Source organism: Gigantopelta aegis, chromosome 9, assembly GCF_016097555.1.
Source record: "Gigantopelta aegis isolate Gae_Host chromosome 9, Gae_host_genome, whole genome shotgun sequence".
NCBI lineage: Eukaryota > Metazoa > Mollusca > Gastropoda > Neomphalida > Peltospiridae > Gigantopelta > Gigantopelta aegis.
This window is the reverse complement of record NC_054707.1, coordinates 16,775,722-16,803,567: the sequence shown is the minus strand read 5'-3', so window position 1 is coordinate 16,803,567 and position 27,846 is coordinate 16,775,722. Positions and strand designations below refer to the sequence as shown.

The window sequence follows — 27,846 nt, the reverse complement described above, 5'->3', positions numbered from 1 at the left end:
TACGGTTATATGGCGTCTGACATATGCTTAAGGACCACGCGGATATTGAGGGAGGAAACCCGCTGTCACCACTTCATGGACTACTATTTTCGATTAGCAGCAACGGATCTTTTATAAGCACCATCCCACAGACAGGGATGTACATACCACAGCCTTTGATATACCAGTCATAGTGCACTGGCTGGAACGAGAAATAGCCTAATGGGTCCACTGACGGGGATCGATCCCACACCAACCGTGCAGCGAGCGAGCGCTGTACCACTAGGCTGCGTCCCGCTTCTACTTTATTAAAGATGCTATATCAGAGTTGCATACCAACAGCTTCCCAACAAAATTGTTTTATTAACTTTGCTTTGAAATGTAAGCATTATTCCTTCAACTAAAGTTAAAAGTTTGTTTTGTTTAACGACACCACTAGAGCACTGACTAATTATTAATCGGCTATTGGATGTTGGACAATATACCTTCAACTACATACCAATAATAAATTACAAGTAAATGATTTAATTTACTAACAAAAAAACACGAATTTTTCACAGATATTTTGTCTAATTAACCACTGATGTACTGCACATTAGGTAACATTATTTGCAATTTAAAATCATCGAACAACAGTGCACGCGATTTTAAAGTTGTGTACCCAGCACTCGGACTGATCGAGGGTTCACATGTAATGTCTTGTTAAAGCTGTACATGATAGTCATTGATTGTTGCTATAAAGGAAGTCCCATGCCACCGTTTATCATCTGCAACCTAGTGTCACCGATTGTTGCTATAAAGGAAGTCCCATGCCGCCGTTTATCATCTGCGACCTAGTGTCACCGATTGTTGCTATAAAGGAAGTCCCATGCCACCGTTTATCATCTGCGACCTAGTGTCACCGATTGTTGCTATCAAGGAAGTCCCATGCCACCGTTTATCATCTGCGACCTAGTGTCACCGATTGTTGCTATAAAGGAAGTCCCATGCCGCCGTTTATCATCTGCGACCAAGTGTCACCGATTGTTGCTATAAAGGAAGTCCCATGCCGCCGTTTATCATCTGCGACCTAGTGTCACCGATTGTTGCTATAAAGGAAGTCCCATGCCGCCGTTTATCATCTGCAACCTTTTAACAGGATCTGGTTCAATTCACGTATACCTTCACTGGTTGTCAGTTGGTGCAAAATGTGTCTCATGGTATGTTTCTACAAGAAGAAGAAAAAGATATATATTATGGCTTTATTCTTTAGTACCAGCCTTGGTGGCATTATGGTTAGGCCATCGGTCTACAGGCTGGTAGGTACTGGGTTCGGATCCCAGTCGAGGCATGGGATTTTTAATCCAAAAACCGACTCCAAACCCTGAGTGAGTGCTCCGCAAGGCTCAATGGGTAGGTGTAAACCACCTGCACCGACCAGTGATCCATAACTGGTTCAACAAAGGCCATGGTTTGTACTATCCTGCCTGTGGGAAGTGCAAATAAAAGATCCCTTGCTGCTAATCAGAAAGAGTAGCCCATGTAGTGGCGACTGCGGGTTTCCTCTCAAAATCTGTGTGGTCCGTAACCATATGTCTGACGCCATATAACCGTAAACAAAATGTGTTGAGTGCGTCGTTAAATAAAACATTTCTTTCTTTATTCTTTAGTATTTATTTCAATTTTTTTTTTTTTTTTTAAATCACAACTTATTTTTAATATGTACCAATAAGCAAAAAACAAATTGGTTTAGGTTGACCCCTAAAAAATGTATAAGTTATCTGCCCTTGAGCCAGAGTAGTGCCTCATTTTGCTGTTATATAAGCAGTCAAATACAGGTACCACATGCATAGTTGTTGCTATTTAGTAACAAGTAACTTCAGACCACTGGATTATTTAAATACTATGGTGGTCAGTGACTTGAGGCTGAATATTTTATGAAACAATATCTGCTTGGATTACAGAGTATTTTACATTTGTTTTTTGTTTTTTAATGTTTGCATCATTACAACATGTAGTACTATCTAATGAACTACTTACTAGACTCTTGTGTAGGCCTCTCTTGACATCTTGCAGTGAGGCCAAGAGAAGCCTGTAAATGGAGTGATGTTGCTTCAGTTTTGACACGAATGCTTTTAGAGTCAACCTGAGAGAATAAAAAGAACATCTGTAACATATACATAATTTTTTTTTTAAACATATTTTATTTCCACCAAGCAGTTTGTGAGATTTTTCAGCTTTTGACTCTATTTCTGCATTAGGAAAAATATAGCGGGTTTCCTCCGATGACTGTAAGAATTTCCAAATGTTTGACATCAAACATTTAGTAATTCTGACATGTTGTCAAGAGGAAACCTGCTACATTTTTCTAATGCAGCAAGGCATTTTTTTATATGCACTTTCCCACAGACAGGAAAGCACATACCACAACCTTTGACCATTTTGTCGCACTGATTGGAACAAGAAAAACAACCAATCAGTTGCAGGCCCATATGGACCCCCACCCCCACCCCCCCACACACACATAGTCTGCCGAGGTCTGCCGAGGTCTGTCTGTGCATGTGTAAAAAATATATTTGAGATATTTTGAGACCAAGAAACATTTCAAATTCAAAATGTATCTCCTGCATTCTAGATTAAAAAAAATTTCGGGGGGCATGCCTCTGGACCCCCCCTAGCAACTCCGGGCCTTTGGGCCGTAGATTACACTCACCCCATATACATTTCTGCCTACGGGCCTAAGTTGAATGGATCCACCATGGTGACTTGAGCACTCAACTGACTGAGCTAAATCCTGCCCCAAACAGCATGAAGATGACAGGTAATGCTGTCAGAATGGGGGGGGGGGGGGGGGGGGGGGTCGTTGGAACTCAAATATGAGCAAGAAATGTGTCAAATGGATTTCCACACAAGACCTTTATTTTTCTAATTAATGCTTTTAATAAGTTCTTACCATTTCACTACATCCAGTGACAGGGGAAAAAGTTTTTTGTTCTGTCCTTTCTGCAAATGGAGAAGGAAGGAAATGTTTTATTTAATGAGGCACTCAACACATTTTATTTACGGTTATATGGCATCGGACATATGGTTACGGGCTTATGGAGAAAAACCTGTGTTAAAATATTTCGACATCTAGGTACATGTATATACCCTCCCCATCTCTTGCCTAGGAAGTATATTCTGGTCCATGTTTCATTGTACGTTTGTTCAAAATACTGTGTGTGATGATAAAAAAACGTATATTAGTTTGACTTAGTGTGGTATAAATACACAAAACTTCACATGTGTTTTTCATTTATTATTTATTGTACAAGGATATATACAACGAGACCACGTAATAGAAAACAGAACATATTTACTAGTCATCACAACTTAATTCATTGTAGTACACCAATACAAATGTGTTGCTCTCATGTTACAATCCATAATACTATAAGCTTTTACTAGAAGTCACAAAGTCACAAATAGCTACAAGAGACAAGCACCTGTCACAGTTGGCGAGACAAGAACTGTGATGGGGAGATGTTGAAAGATAGGAGTTGCCAGATAAGGAAGAAATGTGATGGAATTCCGTGGAGAGAACAGAAAGGGGACAGTGGAATAAAAAAAATAAAAGTCACAATGTGAGACACACAACAGGGGCAATGCTGGAAATATTTTGCAGGGGAGTCTAACGATAAAAGTGCATATGGACCAATTTGTCAAAAGGGTATCTCATACTAAAAAATAATAATAAAAAGAAGAAAAAGGGGCCCTTGAATGTTTTTAGGCGGGATGGATAGGATATAAATCCTTTCAGGTTTTCCTATTTTGGCTGGCATTCATTCATTTCAACTGATTTTTGTGCTTATATCTAATTAAGGTTCAAGCACGCTGTCCTGGGCACATACCTCAGCTGGGCTCTGTCCTGGACAGTGGGTTAGTTGTTAGTAAGAGAAAGGTCGGTGTAGTGGTCTTATACCATTGAGTCGTTAAAACTTGCTCTGGGTGGGAGCCGGTACCTGGCTGTGAACTCAGTACCTTCCAGCCATGGCTTAATCACAACACCACAGAGTCTGGCATATAAAAGGCTGTGTTCTATATAACATGTAATAAACCATAAGTCACAAAAGCTCACCGGGTTACTACAGGTTTTTTCAGTAGACTGGGAATAAAGGTGTGAAGACAGTGTCAGTATCATGTCTGAAATACAAAATAAACACGTAAGTTTATACACATTTTAAAAAAGTTTGTTTTGTTTAAAAACACCACTAGAGCATATTGATTTATTAATAATCACTTATTGGATATTAAACATTTGGTAATGTCAATATAGTCTAAGAGGAAACCTGCTACAATTTTCCATTAGTAGCAAGGGATCTTTTAAATGCACCATCCCACAGACAGGATAGTACATACCACAGCCTGTCATACACAAATTTTATAGTTTAAAATGCTATCTAAAATCTAGAGCAAAGCAGCAACTGCAGCCATTTTCTTTCCTTTTTAACTCATAATTTTTAAATTAATAAATGATGCAGTGTTTTATTATATTTTGAAAATGGGCCTAGTTATGCAAATTTCCAATCTGTCAACCCTGCAGAAGTCATATAACCTGTCTCACAAGTCATCTTTTTCAATTAGAAGTTTAGGGGGGAGAGGGGGATCCACTCCTTCTAAAGCAAGCCATTATGGCACACCTCTTCTTCCCAAATTAAAGAATATGCAGTTCTGTTATTAATGGACACAAATAAATCTTTGTATAAAATCTAGAGATGAAACTCGATGTCTAAAATAACAAGTATTCTGAGAATACTGCCAAAGCAATACATATCCCCTACCGGACCCAACAAATTTTCATATCTCCTAAGTTCAAGGGACATAACTCCATTAAAAATGGGCTACTTCCCATGGAAGTCAAAGTTGATCTGTAAACTATACACAAAATGTCAGCTCCATATCTTGAGGCATTGCGAAAAATGGCCTGGAAAATAAAATGTGGGACAAACGGTGAGACAGATGGAGATAAAACCTAGAGTTCCCTCTTGTTGGACCAGTAGGGGACTAAAAACGTGAGCACAAAAGATCTGCATTATACTAGTTTTGTACCATGGAAGAACTGTACATTGCTGGACGCACGTCGAGATGCAGGGAAGTGCATCATGTAGGCGTGGAACTTGTGAGCCATCAGTAGCATCAACTTGTAGATGTTGACGATGATAATCTGTTGACTGTTTATCTGAAACCATAGCAACAAGACCTGTCTGTTTTAAATATTCCATCTCTTTTGTAATGAGCATCATAATTTATTGTAACCCAAACAGAAATACACTTAATATGCTGACCAACGTTTTGGTCTTCATTAGTAAAATGTTCCTCCAAGTTGAATTTAAAAAAGTTAAAGCCAGTAATTGAGACCACAAAATTTTACAACTTATTCTTGATTTAGGTTTGCTAAGTAGCATACCGTAGGTGTGGGGTGTACTCCCAGTTATCGTAAAAATAAATATTTAAAAAATAGAATAAAGTATATACATATCAATTCAAGCAGTCTCAGTTTCTAATATTTGCTTCTAGATTACAAAAACCGTCTAGCACATGTCCCCATGACTGTAATGCACCCTTTTCATTGGTCAAATGGTTTCATTGTTTAGGAGGTAGACGGCCATAGGTACCTGTTGATTATGTCATTCTCTGAGCAAAGGTAGTACCTGACGTCACGTAATATGTAACGATGCATGAATTGCTTTTAATGACGTAATATATATCAGCTGAGAGAAGGAGTGACGTCACGGTACGAAAATAAAATGCAGTGAATTTTATAATAATTATACTAAAATTATAAAAATCATTTAACAAGAAAATATTTCTGGTACTCGTCCTTTTGTAGATGGTTTTCTGACATGAATCTCAAGAAAATCAATCCTTGGGGCTCCATGAATCCCGACACGGATTTCGTAAAATCAGTACGACTCACACGCGAGTGTAATAATTTCTTTATTGTCCATATTATTAGTTGTTTTCTTTATGAATAACAAGACCCAACTCAAAATGTTTCAGCCACAACTAGAAGGAGATGACGAAATGACGTCATATTTCAAATGCACAATCTGAGCTACAAGGACTGGAGAAGTAACGTCGTGTTATGACGTCGCTTCCCAAAATTACCTCATTACACTTGTTATTACATGTGTACTTAGTATGATTATTATTAACTTGTTTATGTTTAACCATGTGGATAATAAACTATTAGTCGGAAACAGAGATTGCTTGCTATTCAACAGAATGAATTTCAAGCCTTGTAAGTGTCCCATGGCTGATATATCAAAGGCTGTGTTATGTGCTGTCCCGGGTGAGGAGAAGTGCATATTCGAAAGAAGCCTATGCGATGGCAGTACTTTTCCTCTCACCATGTAAATCATTTAATAGCAGTAATTATCCTCTCACCATGTAAATCATTTAACAGCAGTAATTATCCTCTCACCATGTAAATCATTTAACAGCATTAATTATCCCCTCACCATGTAAATCATTTAACAGCAGTAATTATCCCCTCACCATGTAAATCATTTAACAGCAGTAATTATCCTCTCACCATGTAAATCATTTAACAGCAGTAATTATCCTCTCACCATGTAAATCATTTAACAGCAGTAATTATCCCCTCACCATGTAAATCATTTAATAGCAGTAATTATCCCCTCACCATGTAAATCATTTAACAGCAGTAATTATCCTCTCACCATGTAAATCATGCAGTAATTATCCTCTCACCATGTAAATCATTTAACAGCAGTAATTATCCTCTCACCATGTAAATCATTTAACAGCAGTAATTATCCTCTCACCATGTAAATCATGCAGTAATTATCCTCTCACCATGTAAATCATTTAACAGCAGTAATTATCCTCTCACCATGTAAATCATGCAGTAATTATCCCCTCACCATGTAAATCATTTAACAGCAGTAATTATCCTCTCACCATGTAAATCATGCAGTAATTATCCTCTCACCATGTAAATCATTTAACAGCAGTAATTATCCCCTCACCATGTAAATCATTTAACAGCAGTAATTATCCCCTCACCATGTAAATCATTTAATAGCAGTAATTATCCCCTCACCATGTAAATCATTTAACAGCAGTAATTATCCTCTCACTATGTAAATCATTTAACAGCAGTAATTATCCTCTCACCATGTAAATCATGCAGTAATTATCCCCTCACCATTTAAATCATTTAACAGCAGTAATTTTCCTTGAACTCTGTAGATCATTAAGACACCAAGTAGCCAGGTTGCTGAAGTGTCGTTAAATATATTAGCTGAGGAAAATAACCACAGCAGACAAATGTTTGATATTATAATGTGGTTAAAAATAGCGGGTATAAGGACAAATCTACTCACTTGTGAATCAAAAAAGATCCCATGACATTTTGGTCTGAGAGACCTACAAAAAAGTTTTAAATTTAAAATACTATGTAAGAATTTTTTTGTTTGGATTTTAACTTCATTTGAAACACAGCTGTATGTTCAATATCAGCACCTTAAAACAATATTGGCATGCATAAAATAACAAGCAAAAATGTTCAGAACAAAGAATGACAATGCATTTTATATAATACATGTAGAATGGATTTTGGATTTTTCCCCATCTGTATACAGACTATCAAGAAAAAGATGGTAAAATCACAAAATAAAATAAAACTTGAAATTAAAGAATACTGATATATTGTATCTTTATTGCCATGGACTTTGACACCCATGCTTTATGTTTATTCATGACAAAGGACAAGAGAAATTTAGTTCTTGACTTAATTGTAAAATTTGAAATATTATAACTTTTGTATACATGGGAACATAAGTTTATAAATGGAGGAAGTATTCCCGGTAATTTGTCACAAATATTTTTATTTCTGCCCTCAAGATAAAAAAAATAAAATAAACACAGATTGACTTACTGGAGTAGTTTGTTTTTCATGGCCAGGCCTGGCTGGTGAGCAAGGTCAAAGGTCATTGTATCTGAGATACCTGAGTAAAACAAAAACACAGTTTACATTATAGACAGCAACCAATCGAAAGTACCCATACATCCTGCAATGGATCAGCCAAATAAACACAAACACTGATGGCCAGCTATGATATGTAAACTTCAAATACATTTAATTTAAAACATGTACTTGAAATAAAGTCGGGCACAATAAAGCCCTGTATGTTCCTGTTTTATCTATGCAAAGAAACTCTTGTGAACAAGGAGTTAGTAGCTAGTAACCATGTTACATGTCAAATGGCCAAATACATATATATATATATATATATATATATATATATATATCGTTTTCTATATCCAAATATTGGCAGTACCCTTTTTCACATCTAGATCGAGCGCTTTCTTTTGCAGTGCCCTTTTATAGAATGACAAATTGTTATGACTGTTTATTTTTTATCAGTCATAACATGAAACTGAAAGTTTTGGTTTGACGCTTACAATAGTGAAAACCTTTTAACAACTAGAACAACATTTCTGAACTTACGCAGCCCTGCATATCTGGAATAGTCCACAGATACTTCAAGTGTGTTTGTGTTGATTAACAAGCCACACCACGGCAATGGCTCTGAAAAAAAACAATGACAAACAATTAGAATGCAACTATCTACAAAATACTGGTAACAACCAGCATGCCAAATTCACAATATCACTGTGTTATGTGTAGTGTCCATGGAACATTATACATCGTATCACTGTTACTGTTAGTGTTGGAAATCGCTTTTAATTTTATCATCGATCATCGGTTATAATCAATTTGCACCAACCCATCAACTTTCGATTGTATAACCAAATTTATTATTCCTTTCTCACTGGACTGAATTAGCCAGCTTTTACACAGCACTAGATAAATCTGTTTAGTCCTAGGGCTAGACCAATTCTAAATACGCCGAGTATGGGCATCTGGCCCCGTGCATATAAACCTTAAAGTCTAGACTTGAATAAAGTCTAGACTTTAACGTCATGGCAACGCCATTCAAATAGCATTACATTAAAGTCTGGACTTTATTAAAGTCTAGACTTTAAGGTTTATAAGCATGGGCCCTGATGTCATAACTCATGTTTCGGAAGACACATCCCTCAACACCAAACACTGGGGACCTGTCAACGACCTCCGGAAGACGGCAAACTTCATCGCCACATCCGGATTACCGACATGACGGCCGTAAAAAGATTGAACGCAGAAGAAGAAGTAGAAAAATAATTCATGTTTAATGACGACTGATGTCATAATTTCAGTTTTGCCAATTTTGTTGAATCACTTACTTGTCTAATGGTCATTTCACACTGAATCAGTTTTAAAAAATCTCTGGACAAGAAATACCTGTCCGTGAGATACACGGAATCATTCCATCCTTGAAGTCACTCACAGGAAAGTTGGTGAGAACTTTACTGACATTGGTCTTACAGTTGTACTCTTCGTTTCCTGAGAAAAAAGTGCAGGAAACAAAAGGAATATTTAAACGCACAGACCCTAGTTTCAGCCCGTAAAAATGGACACTAAGTTTAGTTAATCTACACACCTGCAACATACATTTGGATACGGTTATAACAGAGAGAAGCTAAAGTCTGTGATCTTTAATCAGGGAAATACCGTCTAAAACTAATGTGAGCTTGTCTTGATAACCATAACTTCTCAAACAAACGTGTGTTTTTAGAATTAAGAAACATGAATTTTGGGATATTGCAGAAACCTGGATGACCAGAACTACTACAGATGTACGAAAATTAGTATTCTAAATAATAAAATGTAAGTACCTCTAATTTAAATTATCAAAAACGACTTTAATAGTGAAAAATTAGCCGTAGTGTTTAAAAACTAGGGTCTGTCTCTTTAATGATATCTCAACACATTTTACGGCTAGTGGTGTTATACTAAACCAACATTAAATATGTTAATAGTAGGAAAAAAAAAATTGCCATTAGCAGTCATTGCTGGGGTAATAAAGTAAAATTTGACCCATATCTATGTGGCTGCTTAACACAGGTTTTACTTTATTTACAAGATTGCTGTTTTCATGACCTCTCAACATTACTGCATTCCACCCCAACTTTCCTATGGACCAGTCCAAAAGCCAACCAGTGGTTAAAAACTTCCACTGTGTCATGGGTCTCCTATTTTTGTCAAGTATGAATGAAGAAAATTTTACCTAAAATAAATAGCAAAAATGGAGAAAACTTGGAGTGTTTCTCTTTTATAAATACATCAGCTGTCCTCAGAACTAGTGCATATTCCCCTACGGTTAGTAGTCTGGTCCAAACATCCCAACAGCCAATGGGATGGCCTAAAATTCTTCTACTGTGCACCCCTTCCTGTTCCGGTCACGTGACTGTAACTTCCTTCTTTTTCCTTTGCATCTTATGGTTGAAAAGAAAACAAATTGCAGATCCAGCCACTGGCACTGATATCGGCACATAAATACAATGCATGACTTTGACCACAAATTGTGTTCAAACCAAAATAATGAAGGCGAAAGGAACAAAAGGAAGTCACACAACTTAAGTTCTAGACACAATGATAGATTATACAGGGTTCATAGCCTCAAAAACTTTCAAATACTTTTACCTACCATTTTCAAAGATTTCAAAGACTTTTACACAGCAGTCAAAGACAATAGAATGCGATAAAAATACCAAATCAGTTCGTTTACATTGCTGTCCATGGCAAACAAAAAGAAGTGTGTTTTTTACATGTATCATGACAGGTTAAACCTTGTAACTGGAAAATATCAAGTGCATGCAGCTGTTAAAAATATCAGCATTGCTTTGATGATAATTTGTGAGAACTTAAACACTTTTAAACACTTTTATTACAATTCAAAGACTTTCAAAGACCTAAAAAAAAGGGTTTTTTCAAATTCAAAGATTTTCAAGGAATTTAAAAACTGCTATGAACCCTGTTATATCCATTTGATTGGCTGATAGCATACTCGGACCAGTTCATGAAAACAGAAGGGCTATGAACTTGTTCAGAGATTAAGCTAATGTATGAAAAAAAAAAAATCAAATACCTTTCAACATGTCTTCAAGGAATTGTTCAGCTTTATCTTTGTAAGGCGTTACGAACAGGAAGTCATCCACCATCCTCAGCAACAGTTCATCCTCAGCCACGTCCATTGTCCATCTCTCCTTGTGTCCGTAATAGAGGTTACACAACATGGTGGACAGGATGGAACCCTGGCTGATGCCAACACGCTGTAAGTAGAATCTTCTTCCAACCTGTAAACACAAAAAAAAAAATGTATTTAACGATGCACTCAACACATTTTATTTACGGTTATATGGCATCAGACATATGGTTACGGACCACACATATATTGAGAGAGGAAACCCGCTGTCGCCACTTCATGGGCTACTCTTTTCGATTAGCAGCAAGGGATCTGTTATATGCACCATCCCATAGACAGAATAGCACATACCACGGCCGTTGATATACCAGTTGTGGTGCACTGGCTGGAAAGAGAAAAAGCCTAATGGGCCCACCGACGGGGATTGATCCCACACCGACCGCGCATTGAGCGAGCGCTGTACCACTGGGCTACATCCCGCCCCAAAAATACAAACAGAGTTTATATTAAACAGGACTTCTGGAATTTTTATAAAATCCACTAGCCATGGGATCAGTGATTTTAAAAATTTACTAGCCACTCTTAAACATTCACTAGCCCTACTTTACTTTAAGTAAATACAATTTTACTAATAGTAATAATCGGACATATGTCACCCAAAGAGGGAGATAGAGCTTAAAAGCACTAAGTGGGGGTGGGGGCAGAATATTCATATTTACAAAATAGACTTAAATGCAGCATTAAATTGACAACTTTTTTCATTAGCCATCGAGCGTGGCAACAGTAGTTATTTACTAGCCCAACATTGAATATCACTAGCCATGGGAGTGGGGCTACCGTAATCTAGAAGCCCTGTCTGGCATGGCAACAGTAGTTATTTACTAGCCCAACATTGAATATCACTAGCCATGGGAGTGGGGCTACCGTAATCTAGAAGCCCTGTCTGGCATGGCAACAGTAGTTATTTACTAGCCCAACATTGAATATCACTAGCCATGGGAGTGGGGCTACCGTAATCTAGAAGCCCTGTCTGGCATGGCAACAGTAGTTATTTACTAGCCCAACATTGAATATCACTAGCCATGGGAGTGGGGCTACCGTAATCTAGAAGTCCTGTCTGGCATGGCAACAGTAGTTATTTACTAGCCCAACATTGAATATCACTAGCCATGGGAGTGGGGCTACCGTAATCTAGAAGCCCTGTCTGGCATGGCAACAGTAGTTATTTACTAGCCCAACAATGAATATCACTAGCCATGGGAGTGGGGCTACCGTAATCGAGAAGCCCTGTCTGGCATGGCAACAGTAGTTATTTACTAGCCCAACATTGAATATCACTAGCCATGGGAGTGGGGCTACCATAATCTAGAAGCCCTGTCTGGCATGGCGATAGTAGTTATTTACTAGCCCAACAATGAATATCACTAGCCATGGGAGTGGGGCTACCATAATCAAGAAGCCCTGTCTGGCATGGCGATAGTAGTTATTTACTAGCCCAACAATGAATATCACTAGCCATGGGAGTGGGGCTACCATAATCTAGAAGCCCTGTCTGGCATGGCAATAGTAGTTATTTACTAGCCCAACAATGAATATCACTAGCCATGGGAGTGGGGCTACCATAATCTAGAAGCCCTGTCTGGCATGGCAATAGTAGTTATTTACTAGCCCAACATTGAATATCACTAGCCATGGGAGTGGGACTACCATAATCTAGAAGCCCTGTCTGGCTTGGCAATAGTAGTTATTTACTAGCCCAACATTGAATATCTCTAGCCATGGGAGTGGGGCTACCATAATCTAGAAGCCCTGTCTGGCATGGCAATAGTAGTTATTTACTAGCCCAACACTGAATATCACTAGCCATGGGAGTGGGGCTACCATAATCTAGAAGCCCTGTCTGGCATGGCAATAGTAGTTATTTACTAGCTCAACACTGAATATCACTAGCCATGGGAGTGGGGCTACCATAATCTAGAAGCCCTGTCTGGCATGGCAATAGTAGTTATTTACTAGCCCAACATTGAATATCACTAGCCATGGGAGTGGGGCTACCATAATCTAGAAGCCCTGTCTGGCATGGCAATAGTAGTTATTTACTATCCCAACATTGAATATCACTAGCCATGGGAGTGGGACTACCATAATCTAGAAGCCCTGTCTGGCATGGCAATAGTAGTTATTTACTAGCCCAACATTGAATATCACTAGCCATGGGAGTGGGGCTACCATAATCTAGAAGCCCTGTCTGGCATGGTAATAGTAGTTATTTACTAGCCCAACATTGAATATCACTAGCCATGGGAGGGGGACTACCATAATCTAGAATCCCTGTATTAAAGTGATATATGGTGAAATTGAAAAGGAATGTAAAAGTTAAAGGTTTTGGGGTGTTTTTTTAATGACACCACTAAAGCACACTGATTAATTAATCATCTGCTATTGGATGTTAAACATTTTTGGTAATTGTGACATAGAGAATACTAAACAAGTGTATTTTTAATTGTACATCACAAACGAAAGCAAGTAATGTACAATTAAAAACACACAAGTTGTGATATAAACGGTCTCACACGGGAACTCGTTTAGTATTTTATTTATTACACTGCACATCAATGAAAAACAATCGCACAGTATGACATCCACAATAACTAAACAAGGCATGAAAATACACGGATTAAAGATCAGGAAAATGACGTCGCTTAACAAATGATGTCGCTTACCAAATGACGTCATTTAGCAAAATGACATCATGTTGTGGCTACTTCATTTAGCTATTTATCAATGAAACTTGGCTTTCCTACACCACACATCTATTGATAAAGTTTACACAAACAATATTATAAACACATTCAAGGCTAAACTCAGGGGGGACTCAGTTGTTCTGTTAAGAAGGTTTGATCCTATAACCCAAGGACATCAGCTAAGTATTATATTCCTGCCACCAAAGTCTTTAAGGAAGGAAATGTATTTATTTAACGACACTAAACACACTTTATTTACAGTTATATGGCATCGGACATATGGTTAAGGACCACACAGATATTGAGAGGAAACCCGCTGTCGCCACTTCATGGAGTACTCTTTTCGATTAGCAGAAAGGGATCTTTTATATGCACCATTCCACAGACAGGATAACACTTACCACGGCCTTTGATATACCAATCATGATGCACTGGCTGGAGAAAGAAATAGCCCAATGGACCCACCGACGGGGATCGATCCCAGATCGACCGCGCATTAAGCGAACGTTTTACCACTGGCTTACATCTTGCCCCTTGAAGTCTTTAAATATTATAGCAAACATTTTAATTAATTTTCTACAATTATTGTCTTAGATTAGTTCATAATATTGATACTAACCTTCAAGGGACATTCTTGAGTTTTCAGCCATTGTAAGATGTTTGCGATAACAGAGCCTTGTTAGCGACTACTATTTCATACTAAATATATTTTCTTGATTAAAACACCAGTGTCTGTATATCGAATGTGTTTGCGGTTGTATACTAACGTTTGTAGCACTCAGTTTTTACTTTAATTCGTGATATATATTTTTTCGTACGTATGAAATTATTGGAAGGTAAAATTTGGTTTGGGCTACTACAAGCATTAGGACAACAACAAACACCTTGTAAATACAGACACTGATATTCTAAATAAGAAGATCTATTTAATTTGTATGTTATGTCATGTATGTTAAGGCTCTGTTGGTCGAAACATTTTTACAATGGTTGTAAACTCAGGACTGTCCCTTTAATGAACTTGTTGAAACGGTGAGCTTGAAACATCTTAGTAAACTATTGTATATTAACAGATTTCATTAATTTTCTTTTTTATTTATTGTCCTAAATTAAGATCAGTTCATAAAACTGATACTAACCTTAATGATGTTGAAAAGGTGAGCTTGAAGAGTCCTTTTTAATTATTGTTCTTTTTAATTATTGTCCTACATTAACCTTCTGACTATTGCGGGCGAGATATCTCACCCAACGTTAGCCAGTTGACATACGGTACACTGTATACAGTGCATTCCGCAATTCATATTTCCCGCTAATTTGCACACGACACTCACCCGAAACGATTTAGTAACAAGAAATGGAAGACAAGTTAGCTCCCTATTTATTTAGATTTTGTGTTTTTCAATGGATTATACCTTGGAATTTTGAGTTGAAAAAGTGGTTTTCGGCAAGTATTTTCGCTTGACAACAATTTATAGCTGATTGTGACAGCTAATTTGATAATAAATTTGATCATTTTACCAACAACTAAAATCACCAAATATTGGGATATTAATCAAAGGTTGTTTTTTTTCTTCAAATTCTGGTCAGAAAACCACTGTTACTGGAAATAATGGACATAAATACTGGACAGCTGGCCAAAAATTTTAATCAACATCAAATGATCTAAAATATCATAAAAATTAGAAGAAAAAAACAAGAAAATAATACTTACCGATTCAAATACGAAATTTATTTTATGCATTTATAAAACATTTAAGTGAATATATGTGAGTAAAAATTATAGACTTGTACCCACTAAACGTAGTTTTTGTCAAAAATTAATCCAGTAGTCTAAAGTTTAAGATCAGTTCATAACACTGATACTAACCTTAATGATGTTGTTGAAAAGGTGAGCTTGAAGAGTCTTCAGCAAACTGTCAACAGTATCGTGTTGATTCACAACCTGTAAATATCGACATTACATCAGGATCATTTAATCATTTTATTCCACTCCAAAGAAGTTTAAACATGTTAAAAGTTTGTTTTGTTTAACAACATTACTTTTATATGCACTTTCCTACACCATTACTAATAATGGAATAAACTCATGTTTTTATTATCAGTGGATATTCTTCTTCTTTTCGTTCACTTGACGACTACACGTTGAGGCCAGTTGTGACTATGAATGATACTGTCCTCTGTAGATCACTTTTGGTACCGTACAGTTTCTTTTAGAGTGTTGTTGTAGTTGTTCAGGTAGAATCACTCAGCTGCTGTAGATTCTTTGCAGCTTGTTTGGTCGATGGGTAGAGACTGGAAATGTTTTATTTAACAATGCACTCAACACATTTTATTTACGGTTATATGGCGTCGGACATATGGTTAAGGACCACACAGATACTGAGGGAGGAAACCTGCTCTTGTCACTTCATGGGCTATTCTTTTCGATTAGCAGTAAGGGATCTTTTATATGCACCATCCCATAGAAAGGAGGGGCGAGCTGTAGCCCAGTGCTAAAGTGTTCGCTTGATGTGCGGTCGGTCTGGGCTCATTGGGCTATTTTTCACTCCAGCCAGTGCACCACAACTGGTGTATCAAAGGCTGTGGTATGTGTTATCCTGTCTGTTTTAAATACTGACTTAGTTTGTGAAAATAATTTTAAATACTGACTTAGTTTGTGAAAAGTTTTAAATGAACTTCTCTATATTCATATACCGTATTTTCCCATGTATTATGCACACCGGTGTATAATGCGCACCCCCCACTTTGAACGTTTATTCCAAGAAAATAAACATGAACCACAATATAATGCGCACCGTTTTTTTAAACCACAAAATCGACAGTGAATGCAAGATGTACTGCTTTACCCCCGTCACCAAAATTAACAAAAAGCGAAAGAAGCGGTATATTCAAGAAACCAAGAAACAAAACTTAAGTTAGGTATTTGAGTACATAGACCTACATGTCACATTAAACAAAGGCTAATACTTGCGTACTTACATGTCACAGACTTGTAAATCAAAACAAAGTTAAATACCCCATACACTGTAAATGACTAATAAAATATAAAATTATAGCATTTACATTTCGTTCTCGTGGCTAACGTGAATGCGCGAGATTTCTAAATTTATAATAGTGTGGTATATTTCCGGTTTGCCGGAAATGGCCGAATTAAATCTCATGGAAATTAAAAATATTTACGGTCAAGTTTTGTCATTTTTGTGCACTTTTTGGCGAGGTATGGATACTTTTGTAGATTTATTTTGCATTTATTACAACCATCACAAGTGAAAAGCGATTTTTAAGAGGGTTTTGCGTTTCGTTGTAATGAACACTGTCAATAACCTGTAAAGTACCGTAAACTACCGATCGGCGATTTTTCATGGGTGATCGCTGGAAATTTTTAAAAGATATTTTTTTTATTGCTATGTATAGTGCGCACCCCCATTTTCAATCTGCATTTTCTGGGAAAAAAGTGCGCATAATACACGGGAAAATACGGTAATATAAAGGTGAAGTTATTTTCTACAAACCTGATCCACCAGGATGATATTTCGAAGATTGTCTGCCAACATGCGTTTCTTGTTGAAGACAAAGAAGTCTGGTTGATATGTGAACAGCGTGTTGGAGTCTCTATGGAACGTTCTCTTCAACCGGCCTCCAGCTACAACCACACTGGCAAATCTCCTGGTCACATACTCTTCTGTTATGTTCTATATACATATATGCATAAAAGAAAGTTAAAGTTTCTTTTGTGTAATGACACCACTAGAGCACATTGAGATATTAATCATAGGTTACTGGATGTCAAACATTTGGTAATTTTTGACATGAAGTGTTACAGAAAACCCACTACATTTTTCCATTAGGAGCAAGACATCTTTTAAATGAACCTTCCCAAAGACAGGATAGTACATACCAGTTGTGGGGCACTGGTGGGGATTTTTTAATTGCAAGTTTTGAGAAACAAAATTATCTTAAACTTATGTCAATATCTATCAGCTATTTAATAATAATCAATATGTAATGGTTTGGGTTTTTTATCATTATATAAGATCCACTTTATTAAATTTTCTCCCATAATTATTGAAAACATTTTGTAATACATGTACCTTGTTATTGCAAAATTAATAAATAAAAATTTGAAGAAAAAAACTTTAATTAAAATTTAAAGTAATAATGATATATGTAGAAGTTTTATCATCTACATAACAGTTCTGATGTACTATAAATGCCGATAATTAACAAAAACTATTTATACTAACCTTTTTGAGAATGTCACTAACAATACTGTAGAGTTTTTCTTGCCTGATAGTGTCAAAACATCCAGCAATGTCAGTCTTCACAAAGTACAATAACCTACAGATAGAAAGTCACTACGGTATATAAATTTATATACAAAAAACCCCACTGCATTGAGACCTAAAAGACTAGGAAAACACAAGTATTGAAAAAGTACACTGATCACACAAATAAAAGTGGACTATTCAACATATAACCTTTACAAAGAGGATGGAAGGAAGGAAATATTTTATTTAATAACGCACTCAACACATTTTATTTATGGGTATATTGGGTCAGACATATGGTTAAGGACCACACAGATATTGAGAGAGGAAACCCGTTGTCACCACTTCATGGGCTACTCTTTTCGATTAGCAGTAAGGAGTCTTTTATATGCACCATCCCACAGACAGGATAAAACATACCACAGTCTTTGTTACACCAGTTGTGGAGCACTGGCTGGAACCAGAAATAGCCCAATGGGTCCACCGAGGGGGATCAATCCTAGACCGAATGCGCATGAAGCGAACGCTTTACCACTGGGCTATGTCCCACCCCTCTTTACAAAGAGTTGAGTAAACAGTTTACAGAGACCAATACGGGAATATGAAAAATGTAGCGGGTTTTCTACAAGACTAAATGTCGGCCTTGGTGGTGTCATGGTTAAGCCATCGGACATGAGGCTGATAGATACCAGGTTCGCAGCCTGGTACCGGCTCCCACCCAAAGCAAGTTTTAATGACTCAATGGGTAGGTGTAAGACCACTACACCCTCTTCTCTCTCACTAACGACTGCCCTGGACAGACAGCCCAGATAGCTGAGGTGTGTGCCCAGGACAGCGTGCTTAAGCCTTAATTGGAAATAAACATGGAAATAAGTTGAAGTGAAATGAAATTTAAACACACCTTGCAAACATTTCCATTTCTAACCACTAACAACTAACAACTGCCCTGGACAGACAGCCCAGATAGCCGAGGTGTGTGTGCCCAGGACAGTGTGTTTGAACCTTCACTGGATATAAGCATAAAATTAATTAAAAATGAAATTACTATATCTCAGTATTTAACAGATGATTAAGAAAATCAATGTGTTCTAGTGGAGTTGTTCGACAAAATAAACTAATAAATAACTCACCGGTGATCATTGTTCAAGCTCCTGTGGGCTATAAACTTTACCCATGCCTTGTATGTGTCATCTAGGCCAAACAGTGAGGATCCCACAATGCTCGGATCGGCGTTCTGTGGGAAAATCAAACAAACATCTATTTCTCATGTTAAAGGGACGGATCCCAGTTTTTAAACACCAAGGCATATTTTTCATTTATTAGAGTCATTTATGATCACTGAAATCAAACATTACTTATATTTTATTGTTTAGATTATTCATTTCCATACAGCCAAAGTGTTACTGATTATCTCAGTGTTTATAATACCACAAAATGCATTTTTCATATTTTTAAAAATTACGTGCGTTTGACAAGTAACGGTTATGGGGTCGCGTTTTAGTCTATTTTAAAGGGTATTTCAAAGTCACAGAATTGTGTTTCACTCTGTTGTATCCAAATTTGTTACAGGTTTGTAAATTAACTTAGCGTCCATTTTTACGGGTTGAAACTAGGATCTAGATGAAAAATATACCTTAAGTGTTTAAAAACTAGGGTCTGTTCCTTTAAATGGTTTGGCTCAGATTTTGGATAATTACTTTACTTCTTAAAACTCTTTTGAGTTTCAGATTGAAGATACATGTAGAATTGACTGAGGCATTAAAATTAATATCAAGATCAAAACGACACAAACAGAATCTGCGCTGTTTGTAAAACACTGGTGCAAAGCAATGGATTTGTAAATGTTTTCAATTCACCTACCACGTGGAACTTGAGTACGTGCAGCAATGTCATCAGCTGCTGGTTGATCGACAGTGTCTGCAAACAGTGAACAAGAATATGGCATGACCAAGTCCAATTCAAATTAATTTAATTTATTTGTTTATAGAGAGTTTGTAAACTGCACGTGGCTTAAGTCTGGCCTGTATCGGCAATAATGTATCAGATAGGAAATAGATATAAGTTTGGTTTGTTTAACAACACCACTAGAGCACATGGATTTATTAATCAGCAGCTATTAAATGTGAAACATGGTAATTTTGACATAGTCATAGAGAGGAAAAGTTTGTTTTGTTTAACGACACCACTAGAGCACATTGATTTATTAATCATTGGCTATCGGATGTCAAACATATGGTCATTTTGACACATAGAGAGGAATTCCAGGACATTTTTCCATTAGTAGCAAGAGATCTTTTATATGCACCATCTCAGACAGGATAGCACATACCACGGCCTTTGATATACCAGTTGTGGTGCACTGGCTGGAACGAGAAATAGCCCAATGGGCCCACCAATGGGGATCGATCTTAAACCGACCGCACATCAAGTGTGCGCTTTACCACTGGGCTTACGTCTCACCCCATAGATGTAAGAATGAAAAAACAAAATTCCAGATGAAGTATTCATCACACATTTCGAAAACAATCCCCGTCGGTGGGTACATTGAACTATTTCTTGTTCCAGACAGTCCACCATGACTGGTATATCAAAAGCTATGGTATGTGCTGTCCTGTATGTGGGATGGTACATATAAAAGATCTCTTGCTACTAATGAAAAAAATATAGTGGGTTTTCTCTCTAGACTATATGTCAAAATTAAAAATGTTTGACATCCAATAGCTGATGATTAATAAATGAATGTGCTCTAGTGGTGTCGTTAAACAAAACAAACTTGTATTCGACTGATAGTGGAATAAAAAGAGTCAGGAGACAGTAACATAGGGCAAAAACTACACAAATCTAAGACAGGCATATATTTCATCAATCTTAATTTTTTTTTTTTTAGAAAATCTTTTATCTTGCAATCATATACATGTACTAGCTACTGAAGGTCAACATCAAGAAATTAATTTTAGTTGCTGGCTTAATTTTTAAATGGATTAACCTTGGCAGCTAGCTGATTACATGATTTCAATAAATAATTGACAAAGTATACTCAATAAAATATAATGTAACTACAATATACAGTTGGAATCCCATTGGTTCGAACCCCGTCGGTGCTCGAGAACATGTTCGACCCATCGGGTAGTTCAACCTAACCATTCGGTCAATATCGTTTAAGTATAACTCGGGACTTTGTTTTTGGTTCGAGCGTTGCAGTGCATTCAACCCTTCCGAGTTCGACCCAACAAGATTCTACTGCATGTTCTAATTATAGTATACGGTATTTTCCACCTTCCTGGTGCCACACAAAGGTCGTCGTCCCAGGTTGATAATAGGTCGCAGTGACCCAGACTTCGGTAGAAATCTCAGGTAAGACACGCCCAGAGAAGACTCAGTTTTCAGCAGCTCCATCACTCTGGTCTACAAATAACAAGTGAGAGTTTTTATGCAGCTGGGGTTTTAGAAAACGAATTTTTTTATTTGGCATCTAACATACTATTATTTGTTTCATAAAATTGATCTTGATAGTGAGAGATAACCCACTGTCATAATATGGGCTTCTCCTGTTGAATAGCTTCAAGGGATCGTTTATTCAAGACACCCTAGGGACCAAGAGAAAAGGTCGAGTTTTAAGAGGTATATGGTTTAGAGAGATTCTCTTCTGTACAGAATGGGGCCGTGAAAAACATTCAGTTTTGAGGGAATTATTGTTTACAGAGGGTCCGGTTTTGAGTTTTCACCATATGTATTTTTTTCACAGAGAACAAAACCCCCCCCAGCCATTGATGTACCAATCATGATGGGTCCACCATAAGCAATTGATCTTATGACCCCTTGTACCTCAGGCGGGCATTCTAACACTGAACTACATCCCCACCATTGCAATCACATTCCTTCTGAGAAACAAGGACTGGGATGATGAAACATATGGGGAAAAGAAGTTAAAAGATAAAGATACTGTCAAGAGTTAAGAAAAAAGACAGACCTCATGGAATACGGGGCAGATGGAAATTAGTCTTAGGTATTTTAACACTTATTTTATAATAATGTCAAAAAGTATTAATTTAAACTGGCCTCGGTGGTGTCGTGGTTAAGTCATCGGACATAAGGCTGGTAGGTACTAGGTTCACAGCTCGGTACCCGCTTCCACTCAGGGTAAGTTTTAACGACTCAATGTGTAGGTGTAAGACCACTACACCCTCTTATCTCTCTCTCTAACTAACCAACTAACAAATAAATCCACTGTCCTGGACAGACAGCCCAGATAGCCGAGAGGTGTGCCCAGGACAGCGTGCTTGAACCTTAATTGGATTTATGCATGAAAATCAGTGGAAGTGAAATGAAATTTAAACACACATTGCAAACATTTCTATTTCTATTTATATTACTTTAATTTTTTCTTGTTAGTTACCTCTGACACTGTTTGAAGCATTTTTTTCTGGATCAGATCTGGAAAAAATCAGATAACAATATTTATTATATAAGAGCTAGCATATCCAGTGTAATCAAAGTATGTGACATTTTTCAGATCACGTACTTTCAGAATTTGATAACTTTGCAAATTAGATATAAATTAATCAAGGTCACGGCACTACATTTATTGACATTTAAACAAACGTACTACAGTGACACTCCATAACTGACGTATGCATTCATAGTCATCAAATGAAAACATTTTAATAGCAACTTTACACTGAAAGCAGTCCAGCATTTAGAAAACAAAGACATTAAGCACTAGTTATTTTTATGTAAGGATATCAAAAATGTGTCATTCGAGTTTGTCATTATTTCTATTAAAAAAAGACACTGTGTCACAGTCTTACATCATTTGAACATAGAGTAATGGCTGACTGGAATTAAAGTTGCATATACAGTTTACAAAACCATGTTGTATTAAGCCTGAGATTATATGATAAAGAGATTATTACCCTTGTGTGTTTCGGTATCATCAATATCATATATAATGAATTAAAATAATGTATTATGCTCACCAGAGGCTCGCATAATACAATTTTTATTACTAATATATGATAATGATAATGACAATACCGAAAAATACTCTGGCAATAACCTCTATTTATCCTATAACTTACCCATAATATCCATGTCATAATCCTATTTGATATTTAACATTATTAACTCGGTTAATAATGTTTTGCTGTCACTGGGTCATGTGTTTACAGCCAACAAGACATGTATACCTGAGTGAAGCGTTTTGATGAGATTTAGTTAAAGTGTGTGACTACATTTGTGCATAGGTTCTTACATACATGTTAAAGACACTTCTTTAAACTAACCTTGAAAAGCTCTTGTGTGAAGCTGATGCCAAATCTTCTTGCGGTAGTAGAACAGACGATTTCGATACAGTGTAGTGTCAGTGATGTAAAAGTACGCCTGAGAATTAAACAGGACAGCATATCTTTATTCAAGGGTAAGTCTACGTGTTTCACGTAACACTGTCTATTTATCAACTTTTTTCAGAAGATAACACACACATATTTTTCTCAGAAAAAGTTGTCTTTCATTTCAGTAGCATTTAATCTTTATTGGTTTAGATGCAGAAATATATTTAATAGAGTTATGTATTAAAATGTTCCAGTGACTATTACCGTATTCAGAAGTCAATTTCACAAAACATTTCACAAAGCCTGTTTTTCTCTTTAAGCATTGTAAATATATGTAGTTACTGTACACATGAGTCAAAAACTGGTTTGGTAAACCCAGCCCTGTAAGTTTACATTTACAGTTAGCATTTAAACCTGCATACATTTGGAAAAACACCCGAATTGTTTTCTCTTTTCATGAATACTCTGTGGGAAGGTGCATATAAAAGATCCCTTGCTGCATTAGTAAAAAATGTAACGGGTTTCCTCTGATGACTATGAGTCAGAATTACCATATTATAATTAATCAATATGCTCTAGTGGTGTCGTTAAACAAAACAAATGTTTTTTTACCTATGGCCTGGCTCAAACATCCCAACAACTAATAAAAAGTCTAAAATCTTCCACTGTGTTATAGAAGCCCTGTTCTGGTCACATTATCAGTAATTCCTTCTTTCTCCTTCACTGCTACAGTCCAGACATATTTCTTCTTTTTTGACATCCATTAGCCGATGATTAATAAATCAATGTGCTCTAGTGGTGTGGTTAAATGAAACAAACTTTTAAACTTTATTTCTTCTTTGCTCCACATTTTATCTAAGCCATCTTGTGTCTAGGGTTTATTTTAGATGTGTTTTCACTGGTGAATTTTGTTTATCCACATTTACTCTCAGTTTAACTGTCCTTATTTTGTAAATGTTTTGTTTCTCAAGTGCTTTTTATTTACATAAAAAACCTCAAAGCAATGTGTTTGTTTGGTCTGCCATTTTTTTTCTTCTTGTAAATGTATGAAAAGAAATTCATACAGAAACTTATGTCATTATGGAAGACCAATCAAAGGAGATTTATATATATTTCAAACTCAATTATTTGTATTGTCTGTAATTATAGGAACTGTTTTTCCAACTACAAATTTATATTTACATACGATGTTTTGTGAAATTGGTTCCTGGTTTATAACTGGTTCAAAATCTTATGATCATGCAAACAAGATTCAGAAGAACATCTAGTCATTCAAAGCAATAACTACTCTACATGTATGTAAATACATATACATGTGTTGCTTGATGCGCGGTCGGTCTAGGATCAATCCCCGTTGGTGGACCTATTGGGCTATTTCTCGTTCCAGCCAATACTCCACAACTGGTGTAGCAAAGGTTGTGGTATGTACTATCCTGTCTGTGGAATGGTGCATATAAAAGATCCCTTGCTGCTAATCGAAAAGAGTAGCCCATGAAGTGGATACAGCAGGTTTCCTCTCTCTATATCGGAGTGGTCCGTAACTATATGTCCGATGCCATATAACCGAAAATAAAATGTGTTGAGTGCGTCGTTAAATAAAACATTTCTTTCTTTACATATACATGCCTTCACAAAAATTATTCTATTAAGATTAAATACATGTAGACATCCTGGGCTTCTAGATTATGGTAGCCCCACTCCCATGGCTAGTGATATTCAATGTTGGGCTAGTAAATAACTATTATCATAATGCCCGATGGCTAGTGAACTTTTTTGGTCAAATGTTTCAGTTAAGTCTATTTTTAAATATGAATATCCTGCCCCAAACCCAATCCCCCAATGTTAGTGCGTTTAAGCTATATCTCCCTCTTTAGGTGACATATCTGATTATTACTATTATTTAGTAAACTTTTAGTAAAGTAGGGCTAGTGAATTTTTAATCATGGCTACTAAATTTTTAAAATCACTGATCCAATGGCTAGTGGATTTTATAAAAATTCTAGAAGCCCTGATATCTCTATACCTTAAGAAGTGCCATGATGAAGTTGTTGAACAGCCACCAAATCAGCTGTGCCAGTTTTTGAACTTTCGCCGACTGTCCTACTTCAAACGGTAGCCATTTGCAAGGTTTCACCTGAAGAAATAAACACAAATGCAATAAATCTACACAAAGTTCAAATTAAGATTATTCACTTATACAATTACAGGCAAATTTGCTATTCAATTTACATGTATTATTATAATGTACTTAAACACTTAATGTTACAACATCCAGAACGGGTAGAAGACTTTTTTAGTCCATGCCATTGGCTCTTGGGATGTTCGGACCAGACTACTACCAATAGGGGAATATGCATTAGTTTGAGGACAGGTGATGTTGAAAAGAAATGTGTTAAGACCTATTGTACAGTACTTCTGGAAGAAAGAAAGGAAATGTTTGATTAAATGATGCACTCAACACATTTTATTTACAATTATATGGTGTCGGACATATGGTTAAGGACCACATACAGATATTGAGAGAGGAAACCTGCTGTCGCCACTTCATGGGCTACTCTTTCCGATTAGCAGCAAGGGATCTTTTATATGCACCATCCCACAGACAGGATAGTACATACCACGGCCTTTGTTACACAAGTTGTGGAGCACTAGCTGGAACGAGAAATAGCCCAATGGGTCCACCGACAGGGATTGATCCCAGACCGACAGTGCATCAAGCAAATGCATTACCACTGGGCTACATCCCATCCCCTACTTCTGGATTTAATAGAACAAAGAGGACACAATATTTAATGATGTCAGAGAAGACCTTTCAGTGCTTGTGGCATGAAAACTGATGATGACTAATAAACTACTCTTCTGAAATTATGTAAGTGAGCAAAATTTTGTTCTCCGTGTTAAAAGGAAGGAATTTTTTATTTTATTTAATGACACACTCAACACATTTTATTTACGATTATATGGCGTCGGACATGTGGTTAAGGACCACACATATATTGAGAAAGGAAACCCGCTGTCGCCACTTCATGGACTACTCTTCCAATTAGCAGCAAGGGATTTTTTATATGCACCATCCCACAGACATGATAGCACATACTTAGCCTTTGATATACCAGTCGTGGTGCACTGGCTGGAGCGAGAAATAGCCCAATGGGCCCACGGACAGGGATCAATCCCAGACCGACCATGCATCAAGCAAATGCATTACCACTGGGCTACATCCCATCCCCTACTTCTGGATTTAATAGAACAAAGAGGACACAATATTTAATGATGTCAGAGAAGACCTTTCAGTGCTTGTGGCATGAAAACTGATGATGACTAATAAACTACTCTTCTGAAACTATGTAAGTAAGCAAAATTTTGCTCTACGTGTTAAAAGGAAGGAACGAAATGTTTTATTTAACGACACACTCAACATATTTTCTTTATGATTATATGGCTTCAGACATATCGTTAAGGACCACACAGATATTGAGAGAGGAAACCCGCTGTCGCCAGTTCATGGGCTACTCATTTCGATTAGCAGCAAAGGTTCTTTTATATGCACCATCCCATAGACAGGATAGTACATACCACAGCTTTTGGTATACCAGTTTGACTACATGTTAATTTCACAGTAATTTTGAGTAAAATAGATTAGTGATAGCAGCGTGTTACAAGGCGAGCAGTGGTTCAGCCACGTAAAAATCATTTTGTGTGAGTACTCACGAGCTGGAGCAATTACTCACAACAAAGCATGACGACTGATCTTTTTTTCTTAAATCAGAAAACTGCGACAAAAGCTTTTTTTTTTTTTTTAAAGTGCTTACCAATATGTTTTAAATAACTGGACTTTTCAGTTACTATTTTAATACCATACTAAATATAAAATGTCAGAAAAGTGAGGAATTAAAATAATAAAGTACATAGTTTAGGAAACAGTGTGGTCTTTACACCCAAAGGTCTGTTATTCCCAGTGTCATTTAGAAACCCTCATTCTGTGAACACATCACAAACGGTATTGGTTATACACATAACAATAAAATTCACATCACATACCATCCAATACACCAAGCTTACATGTACCGTATTTCCTCGAATAAGCACCCGGGCGCTTATTCATTTTAAAATGATTGGAGACTGGCGCTTATTGGAGACCCAGCCTTTATTTTAGCCAAAAAAAAACAATTAGCTAAAAAATACAAACTTACAAATATATTTAGTTTTAAATTTTAATTTCAAACTTTAAAAAACAAAACAATAAACAAATTAATATTATTTGTCCACGTAAAGTGCCTAATTTATGCCAGGGAGTAATCAGTTTTCAGCTGTCTTACCCAGCATTTATTGAAGGCCCGGCGTATATTAGAGGCCCGGCGTTTATTTTGTTGCAAAGTGTTACAGATCCAGTGCTTATTTGAGGACCGGCATTTATTAGAGGAATTACAGTACTTACCTTTATCCCTGTCAT

The 27,846-nt window shown here is 36.7% G+C and overlaps 1 protein-coding gene across 1 annotated transcript; it reads right to left on the bottom strand.

Annotated features, from left to right (window-relative positions):
* Positions 1 to 167: 167 nt before the first annotated feature.
* LOC121381475 (telomerase reverse transcriptase-like) lies at positions 168 to 27,846 on the bottom strand. The gene is made up of 20 exons (XM_041510794.1): positions 27,832 to 27,846; positions 25,417 to 25,527; positions 23,346 to 23,442; positions 22,460 to 22,497; positions 21,340 to 21,468; positions 19,924 to 19,980; positions 19,194 to 19,297; positions 18,040 to 18,133; positions 17,308 to 17,487; positions 15,663 to 15,737; positions 10,998 to 11,205; positions 9,311 to 9,412; positions 8,474 to 8,554; positions 7,901 to 7,970; positions 7,347 to 7,389; positions 5,047 to 5,176; positions 4,076 to 4,140; positions 2,912 to 2,961; positions 1,999 to 2,104; positions 168 to 1,186 (listed from the first exon to the last, which is right to left on the bottom strand). The coding sequence occupies exons 1-20, from the start codon at positions 27,844 to 27,846 to the stop codon at positions 1,097 to 1,099; spliced, it is 1,845 nt and encodes a 614-aa protein (XP_041366728.1). The 3' UTR covers positions 168 to 1,096.